The following is a 10000-nucleotide window of genomic DNA, read 5'->3' as shown; positions in this document are numbered from 1 at the left end:
CTTTCTCTCCTCTCTCTCTCTTCTTCTCTTCTTCTCTCTTCTCTCCTCTCTCTCTCTCATCTCTCTCTCCTTCCTCCTTCTCCTCCTCTCTCTCTTCTCTCCTCTTCTCACTCTTCCTTCTCTTCCTCTCCTTCTCTTCTCTCTCTCCTCTTCTCTCCTTTCTTCTCCCTCTTCTCTTTCTTCTCCTCTCCTTCTCTCTTCTCTCTTCTCCTCTCTTCTTCTTCTTCTTCTCCTTCTCTTCTCCTCTCCTTCTCTCTCCTCTTCTCTCTCCTTCTCTCTCCTTTCCTCTTCTTCTACTCCTCTCCTCTCTCTTTCTTCTTCTCTCTTCCTCATCTCTCTTCTCTCTCTCCTCCCTCTTCTTCTCTCTTCCTTCTCTCCTTCTCCTCTCTCTCCTCTCTCTTCTCTTCTCTCTATCTTCTTCTTCTTCTCTCTCTTTTTCTTCTTCTCTTCCTCTCTCTCTCCTCCCTTCTTCTTCTCTTCTCTTCTTTCTTTCCCTTTTTCTCTTCTTCTTCTCCTCCTCCTTTTCTTCTTCTTCTTCTCTCCTTCCTTCTTCTCCTTTCTCCTCCTCCTTCTTCTTCTCTCCTTCTCTACTCCTTCTTCTTCTCTCCTCCTTCTCTTCTTCTCTATCTCCTCTCCTCTCTCTTCTCCTCTTCTTCTTCTTCTCCTTCTTCTACTCCTTCTCCTCCTTCTTCTCCTTCTTCTACTCCTTCTCCTCCTTCTCCTCCTCCTTCTCCTCCTCCTGCTCCTCCTTCTCCTCCTCCTGCTCCTCCTTCTCCTTCTTCTCCCTCTTCTCCCTCTCCCTCTCCCTCTCTCTCCATTAATACCATTTCCACACTTACCACCACCATCTACACCACCTGCAACCAGCTACCACCACCACAAACCAACCTGCACCACTATCTACTGCAAATACACAATTAACCCTCCCCCTACCTACCTTTAACCAGTCCCTTCTCCCTTCCAGATACAAGGAGCAACCCTGCAAATGAAGGCCCACGAAGGACAAGCAGGAGGAGCAAGCAGTGGGAACCTCACCAGAGCCCTGGTGGAGGCAAAGAACAAAATTTCTAGCTAGACTTGTTTAAGGGTGTACATATAGAGTTTTTTCTTTCGTCTTCTTTAGTGATACAAGCAGTGGGAACCTCACCAGAGCCCTGGTGGAGGCAAAGAACAAAATTTCTAGCTAGACTTGTTTAAGGGTGTACATATAGAGTTTTTTCTTTCGTCTTCTTTAGTGATACTTTTTAATCTGTTTTGATTAAGATTTGATGAAGACCCAACAGAGAATGTCTTAACAGTATTTAAAAAAGAAAGAAAGATAAAGATAATGATGATGATAACCATTGGTATAATGCCAGATATCTTGGTCACTTTTTCATATAGTGAAATCATGCTGATATTTAAAAAAAGGTTGTGAAGTATTTATTTTCTGACATATTTCTTCAGATGAAAATAGATTTTTGTTAGAATACAATTCTACTTTTTATCATAATTTGAATGTTCCAATTTGTTTCATTCTGTCTTATTTTGACGAACAATGTTGACAAGAAGTAAATTGCTTTTACTTGAATAACTTTAGATTATTTATAAAAACACATAGTAAAACGATAAATACCAAAAATGTTAAATTAATATTTGTTGAAAGGCTCAAAATGCATATTCATAATTTATTTATTGATGCTCAGGAATAGAAGTGCAATGAAGATTAGTACACAAAACTCAAGAGCATGGTGTGTGTTTTTTTTATGGTAATATCTTCATGAAATGTTAAAAGAACTTCATAAACTTAAGAAAGCATTTTCAAAGCTGAATTTGTGCTGGAATGTAATCTAAATTGATATTATCTTCAATGCACTTTTTTTTTTTTCTCTCTTTCTTTCTCCCCCCATTATTTGCTCATGGGGGGGGGGGGGGGATTTGACAAGAACACTGAATCTTCCATGTGTCTTAAAAAAAGTAATATATATAATTAAAATCCAAGCACAAATTCTGATATAGCTATTCACTTGGACATTCAATATATACTATAACCTTTATTAAATTAAAAAGAAAGTCTTGTGTGAAAAAAAATGTTTATCAGTTTATTAGGTAATTTAATATTTAACAGTAAAAATTTTAAAAGGTCACAATTAAAATGTCATATTGAAAAGAAAAAGTCTTGAGTCAAAAGTAAAATAACTTTATTAGTTTGTAAGGTTATTTAATATTTATTAGGTACTAACTGTTTATGATATCAGTTTCTCTTCATGCACTGTGAAATAGTTTGTATATAGGTTGTACTTGTAATAATATCCTAGTGTATATACACTAAGTGTCTGTATATAAAAAGATCTTCTGAAATGCAGGTTTATTCACCTAATGATTTTTTGGGGGTGGGGTCGGGGTGGATGGAAGTGTTGATACCCAAATTCTTGTAAAGACATAGTACTCTGTGCTGACATTCTGAGGTATGAGTGAATCAAACACGAGATATCCAGTGAAATAATTTTTTACTCATTATAACAAAGAAAAAATATATATACAGTACAAAACCTTTCATTAATTATACAAATAACAAGGAGTTTATACTACAACATAAAACCTATCCTTTTAAGCTTCTTTAGTTATTCCACTTGTGAAATTAACAAATGTATTACCCTGTTTTACATGTAATCCGTATATGTAAAAAAAATACACCACAATTATGCCATTAAAATATGAATCATAATAAATTCTGAATAAAGATTACATTCATACCAAGGAAATGCATAATGATTATTAAAACAGAAAAATATATATTGAACCTGAAGTAAAATAACCCCATATTTTGAGCTTGTGTAAAAGAATGTTACATATAAAAACAAAGCATTTGCTGTTGAACTTACAAAATAACAAATAAAAATAGCTCAACATTTAAAGCTCTGCTAACTGAAGAGAAGTAAAAAGAAAAGAATAAGTGTGTAACAGCATATAATAAATGCTTATTAACATGTAAATTAATACTGAAAATACACATGAGACGACCAGACAAAACTTGTCTATTCTAAATATAGTGTGATATGTCTTACAATATGTAGAAGAGATCATGTTAATGCTACCGAATTATATCAAAATAAACTTGCATTAAAGCAAACAAGAAAATGCTGAGAAAATTACACTGAAATAAATCACAATTCTAGTTTGCATATGAAACTTAAAATAAAAATAAAATATCTGCTAAATATATGTTTTAAATATTTCATCGAACTACCCTAAACTTTTAGTATCACTGTTACCTCAAAATTTAAACTCCTAAATTAAAAAATAAAACAGTTATTGCACTTCTCTTTTGCATACCCAATTAAACTTCCGTATTCAGAAAATAGATTTAGAAAAGTAAGGAAGAAACTGGAAAGGGAAACAGGGAGTTCTGTGAAAGCACAATTGAAGAAGAGGAAGAAAAGAAAATGTATATACAGAAAACTTCCATCATGTAATAAATACAACACTGATCATGCCTTAAAATATCTGAAAGACAAATATGTCAAGTTTACTCCGTTAAAGTCTCATCTCTGGGTTTCATCCTTAAAATTTCCATTCCCAAATTAGCTATTCCTTCTTAAAACTACATGTTTTTGTTTTGGTATTTCTTTTTAAACATATTTGTGTACCTTCAAATAAGTATAACCTATTAATTATACCATTTAATGATTTCACCTCTTGGCTTACAATAATAATAGAAAAACACATGTAGTTTCTCAACAAATATTCACTTGCCACATCATGATTATTCAAAACATGTCATACAAAGAGACATGTATTACAGACATATGCTGCTATGCATATCAATGATGATGTATGAATACCCACGATCTTTAATTTCCCATATAGTGCAATATCTAAGGTAAGATTTATTTTACAAAACAAAAATAATGGGACAAATAAAAGAAAGAATGAGAAGAAGAAAAATATTATAGCTCAAAATAAGAAATATTTACATAGAGCACATTATGTTCATATATCAGGTAAGTGGGAAAATTCACAATGACTCTTTTTCTACTTACTACAACAGTACTCACAGTCATAGTGATACTGTATCTCACATACCATAATCTCCGATTTTTCTTACACCAGAGAGTGAGATCAAGAGAATCAATAAGAAAAAGAAACAGAGTAACAGGTGAGAAAAAAAATTGGGGAAAAAGGCAAGAGTATGGAATAGACATTGAAATTGGAAGAAGAAATGCCCAACTATGTTTAATCTTAAAGCCATAGCAACATAGCCCTTATGAAAGACAAACACACAGTGTAGGATACGTGCAAATGCCATCCCACCAGACTGTCATGGAAATGCATCTACTTTTCTTACCTACATTTTTCACTGATCTATCTAGAGAGAGCTTTTCAGATAAACTTCAATGCGATTTTCCTCAAAAACTTACTTCTGATATGGTGACTTTCAAAAAATATTTCCAAGTTATTCTCTCTCTCTCTCTTTAAACTAACTTTAAAGTTCTTTTGTCATATGAAGACTTATGAAGGAAAAATAATATATTTCTTGGACTGAAGTACTCACATTCCTTGTGGCAATATCTTCAGTTTTTCCTTATATATATGTATATATTTTTTAAATAGAATGAAGCAGAAATTATGTTTGAGTGCTGCAACATCACAGACTGTCTGTATATCAAGGTGGTATAAGTGTATAGTAACTATATACATCTCAATGCACAATACATAAGTTGGCTTAAATCAAACTAACCAAAATCAATAAATTATAAGTGTGTGGCCTTGTCATATGTGTATATGTATGCTTTTCTTCTCTCTTTCTTACCACTTTCATTTCCCTAGATGATTTCTGCTCCTCCATGGAAAGAAATACTATGGAACAATCATGAATTCAGAGTGAAAATCATAATCTCCTCATGCACGAACAGGAAGAAACTACTTTTCAAGAGCGGCAACAATGTTACCCTTAATTTTCTTACAACTGAAAGGCAGAACCAGGAATGGATAAGTCTTTCACTTACTGCAGCTCAAAATCACAACTCTGATGGGTAAATGCCTCTTTTCCTACAAGTATCTAACTATATGCGCCAAACTACTGTCTATCAAGCATAAGCACTCTAACATTTGGCACTTGACAGCTGTGCAAGACTATACCAGCTTGAATATAAAAAATGAATCTTTCACATAAAGGTGAACCTGACAGACATTACTATTTGCCTTTTTGAGTGTTATAAGGGAGGTCTACATATCCCTGTGTTAAATAATATGTGAACTACTAAAATACTGTACTTGGAATTCTCCTTTCAAACATCTGAACAGTTTTTGTCTTGTCTCTCTTTGCACTGGGAACTGTGGCATGTGCTTTGGCTTGGAAAAGTGGAGTTCAAAGGACTATATTCCATTAACACATGCTAAATTCTCATTGGCTGACATACAAACAGAGGAAATGCAACTTCCATCATGTTTGCAGATATCATATTCTTGTACATGTAATCATATAATTTGGCATTTACTCTTGTGCATATATACTGCAGATATACAGTATATGTATATCACATGAATACACAAATACAAAGAAATACACATATCTAACACATTCATTCTCTTTGTAAAGAATCTCAAGGGTGATTGAACTTTTGAATGTTCATTTATACTTTTGAAGGCTGCGGGCTACGGCTATATTCTAGACGGATTTGATTTAGTATTGGTTTGTAACTAGTTGACAGTGGGTCTATCTATGCTAAATAATGACCCATGTGCATTTCCCTGCATCATTAATGCCTCTGTGACAAATGAACCAACACCCAATGCATTTTTCTATTTCCCTAAATGGTAAATAAAAATGTGTACAAATATAAAAGGTCCAGACATCTGGAAATGAATAAATGAATGAGTAGCCCAGTACATCTATCTAAATATCTGGCTTATAATCATTAAAAAATTATGATCATTGTAATGACTACAAGTACTGGTACTGTAAAACATTCATAAGATTATGTAAATTATGAGTAGTTTAATGTAAATAGTCAGTTTGATGCCTGTGCTTAGTATTTGCAGTGCACCTTCAAATTTCTGAATATTCACCAGTGATATATATAAAGCTATTTGTGAATTATCAAACATTCTAATACTCAAAAGTACAGTTGGCCAAATAAGTGACATGCATGATTTACAAAGATTTTCATTCAAAAGAAGTATCATCTAGCAACTTTATTTCACTGCACATTTTCCTACATCACTATAAAGAGAAGTTTATCATGAAAAATATGACTATATAATTATTTATTCCTGCTTAATGTGTCAACTTTTATACTTTAATGAGATAAAGTGAATGCAAACTGATTTTGGATGAGTATCGACAAAATATCATGGAACACCTGATTATCTATATGGATAATTCAGATTTTTTTTTGTGGATGGCTAGTTTTGTGTCCTTCATTTTCATACAAGATATTAGCATGCGTTTTCAGTGTGCATCAATAAAATTAAATTTGCAATATTCATACACTGCATAAAAGCAGACAGAGTTAACAATACAATACTAAAATAAAGCTAATAACTTGAAGAAAAATATGGCCACCTAAAATCATTGGGGGTAGAACCCCACTGTCATACCATTAAAATGGTACATGTACTATTAAAATTAACAAGCAATTCTGTCATACCACTTTCTCATTTATTCTTGAATGATTCAAGCTGCCAGACACCTCTGTGCTGTCTAAAAGTTTCTGAATTTTGCTTAGTCACTTATTTGCTTGACTGTACAACCTCCCCTGCTTGAGAATATTTCTTAGCATTTTTAAGAATCTGTAAAAATTGGTATGAATCATATAAAAAAGGAAAAAAAAACAGTTGATACCTATGTTGAAACATTCTCTAAATTAAAAGGTGTGGCCTTGGACCTATTACTAAGAGAACATGCTGCTTTGTGACCATGATTTCATTCATTATAACTAATGATTTATTATCTAATTTCTTTTGGATGCATAATTAATGGAAAAGGTAAAATGTCACTAAATAACATCTGAAGCATATGCACCATCTGTCTATTACCGTTTTGAAATGAGAGAAAAATATGGCAGTTTGCAATTACTGTGACTCTGAACCTCAGCTGAAAACCCATATTTCCCAAATATTAAAAAAAAAATGGTTTTGTCTTACACCCATCCTTTTAGCTCTTGTCTAGTCACTTAAGAAGTTAATAGATAAACGCTGCTTCACAAAGTTCCCTCCACTCCAATGTAAAGAATACATTGAAAAATCAGCCCCACTAGTACGAATCCCCATCAATGGATATATACACTATGGCTCCCCACATAGTGAATTCCCCCTCACCACACAAGGCACTCTCACTGCCTCTTGGTAAAACACTCACGTACTGATCTTCTCAGCCACAATCGCCACAATATCTGTCTTGAACCATCAACAAGCCGTGCCCTCATCCTCGTCTTCATTGGAGGAGTTAGCCTGATTTCCCCGGCTTGATGTGCTCTGGCTATGGGAGAGGAATGCAACGTTGGCAGGCTTGAGGAGGGGGCCCTGGTGCGGCTGGGGACTGCTGCTCGTTGAGGGGCTTGCTAGATAGCTTGCACTGGGTTGCTGTAGGTGGGAGGGGCCAGAGGTGTGGTGGAGGTGGCCAGTGTTGGGGTATGGGCGCTGGTGGGGGGGAGGGGCATTGGCTGGGGTGAGGGGTGAGGGGGAAAGACACGGCGTAGTGCATGAGGAATTACTCAGGTCACACACATCCAGGAGGCGGAGAAGCTCAGAAGGTTCAGGGCCTCCATTGATGCCCAAGCCTGTAATAAGACATTGGGACTATAAATATTTCTGATGAGAAAAAGAACAATGAAGAAGAAGAAGAAAGAAGAAAGAAAAAAGAAGAAGGAGAAGGAAGGAGAAGAAGGAGGAGAGAGGCAAGTAGAAGGAATATGGAAGAGAAAGAGGAGGAGGAAGAGAAGGAGGACGAAGAAGAAGAAGAAGAAGAAGAAGAGGCAGAAGAGAAGGAGGCAGAGGGGGGAGGAGGACGAGGAGGAGAAGGAGAAGGAGAAGGAGAAGGAGAAGGAGGAGAAGGAGGAGGAGGATGAAGAGGAGGAGGAGGAGGAGGAGGAGGAGGAGGAGGAGGAGGAGGAGGAGGAGGAGGAGGAGGAGGAGGAGGAGGAGGAGGAGGAGGAGGAGGAGGAGGAAGAGGAGGAGGAGGAGGAGGAGGAGATTAAGAAGAAGAAGAAGAAGATGAGGAGAATAAAACATAAAAAGAATTGAAGAAGAGGAAAAATAATTGATCAAGAAGAGGAAAAAGAAAAAACAGTTGGAAAAGAAGATGAAGATGAGGATGAGGAAGAAGAAAATAAAGAAGAAAAGGAAGGAAAAGGAAGAAGGAAGGAAGGAAGGAAGGAAGGAAGGAAGCAAAGAAAAGGAAGAAGGAAGGAAGGAAGGAAGGAAATAAGGAAGGAAAGCAAGAGAAAAAAAAAGAAAGAAGATAAATTCATTGATATGAAAAAGATAAGGAAAAAAAATATGAAAAGGATGAAGAACAAGAAGTTGAATAATTGGCTAAGAAGAACATCAAGAAAAAGGAAATGCCAGAATTATCACAAATTAACAATCATAATAATAAGAGAAACCATACCTGCATCACTACCTTTATTGCACAGCTCCAAAGCTGTGGTCAGGTCCCACATCTGTATTGCCCCATTTGAATGGCCTGTGAATATGTATCTGCGAGGCCTGGAGCCCATTCGGCTGCTTCCCTCACACTCGTGCACACAAAAGCCACTAATGGTTGTGTTGTCCACTGACTTAATGACACATACTCTGGAAAGAAACATACAGGTTACTGTATTACTGCAACAGTAAATCTTTAATGATACTACTTTTATAGTCTTGAAAGAGTTAAATGAATGTGAAATGTCTTTATTGTGGACATCTGCAATAAAGACAAATATTCATAGTTGTTTTTTTGTGCGTGCATATGAATAAAAAAAGAAAAAAGAAACTACAAAGATATTTTCTAAGGTCTCCTTGAAATAAAGAGGTACAAGTTATATATTTTTCATTCAACCCTTTAAGGGGATGACAAAAAATTAATGTAAAAAGATGATGATAATGTGCAACCCAAACATAGCTCATCTAACTGGAACATTTTGGCCATCCTCAATGCACCATGGGACAGACCCTTAAAAAAAGCTCAAATGAACATTAAAGACATTTTCTCTCCCTTGATCTGTATTCTTGTCTTAAAGCCAGAAAAGATATTTTCTACCAATTTAAAGTAAATTTAAAAAATACACATTAACACAGTCAATCTAATGTGTAAAGGGTGAATGAGGTCAGTTTACACAAGCATAATACTTTAAAAAATACAAAAACCATGAGAGTGGATAAAATTAAAAGCATTCAATTTTATAATGAATGCAAAAAGCCTTACCTTTTCCCATTGCTTGCTAGACGAACAAAAAGCTGGTCAGTGTCTGGGACTACCTTTTGGATAAACACTTGTTCATCATCTTGCTCACCATAAGGCCCTGGAAAAATATTATACTCTTGTAAGCATATATCATATATAATAAACAAAAAAAAATATAATACAAATAAAACAATTACATAATACATGAATATTCAAAGGAAACTAAACTACTGTCAAATTCTTAAAAGCTGGAAAAGACTAACAGCAAAACACAACTACTTACCACAATCATTAGCAATGGCATAATATATATTGGGATCTACTTCATCAATTGTAAGAATCTTATAAGAAGAGAGAGGCGTTGACCCAGGCTGAGTAGAGATCATGCCCCTAAACCTTGTAACAGACCAAGTGCGAACATGGTTGTATTCGCTGCAAACACTGATAAGGAGCTTCTCCGAGAGAGTGACCTGTAATGCATGACAAAATTACAGCACAGAATTATATGAACAGTCTGCAAATGTCTATTATATATATAATGTATAATACAGATATAAAATATTGTGAACAGGCTTTAATAAACCAAATGTTTTAACAGTAAATTTTGTGAAAATATTCATTCCTACTATA

The 10000-nt window shown here is 35.0% G+C and overlaps 2 protein-coding genes across 5 annotated transcripts in view; one reads left to right on the top strand and one right to left on the bottom strand.

Moving 5' to 3' along the window:
• The window catches only part of LOC125029028 (optic atrophy 3 protein homolog), a 27685-nt gene extending 25345 nt beyond the window's left edge, over positions 1 to 2340 (top strand). For both annotated transcript variants that reach the window (XM_047618751.1, XM_047618750.1), the window contains one exon: positions 965 to 2340. In XM_047618751.1, coding sequence (XP_047474707.1) covers positions 965 to 1075 — 111 coding nt within the window. In that variant the 3' untranslated portion in view covers positions 1076 to 2340. The remainder of the gene's footprint in view (positions 1 to 964) is intronic.
• A 132-nt stretch (positions 2341 to 2472) lies between these two features.
• LOC125029025 (SH3KBP1-binding protein 1-like) overlaps positions 2473 to 10000 on the bottom strand; it is a 20694-nt gene continuing 13166 nt past the window's right edge. For 2 of the 3 annotated variants that reach the window (XM_047618746.1, XM_047618748.1), the window contains exons 11-14: positions 9654 to 9840; positions 9392 to 9488; positions 8594 to 8778; positions 2473 to 7763 (exon numbers count right to left, since the gene is read on the bottom strand). In XM_047618746.1, coding sequence (XP_047474702.1) covers positions 7390 to 7763; positions 8594 to 8778; positions 9392 to 9488; positions 9654 to 9840 — 843 coding nt within the window. In that variant the 3' untranslated portion in view covers positions 2473 to 7389. The remainder of the gene's footprint in view (positions 7764 to 8593; positions 8779 to 9391; positions 9489 to 9653; positions 9841 to 10000) is intronic. The other variant, XM_047618747.1, reaches the window with a different exon arrangement.

The sequence above is a fragment of the Penaeus chinensis genome, chromosome 9 (assembly GCF_019202785.1).
Source record: "Penaeus chinensis breed Huanghai No. 1 chromosome 9, ASM1920278v2, whole genome shotgun sequence".
Classification (NCBI taxonomy): Eukaryota; Metazoa; Arthropoda; class Malacostraca; order Decapoda; family Penaeidae; genus Penaeus; species Penaeus chinensis.
The sequence above is the reverse complement of the archived record's forward strand: the minus strand, read 5'-3'. Positions and strand labels throughout refer to the sequence as shown.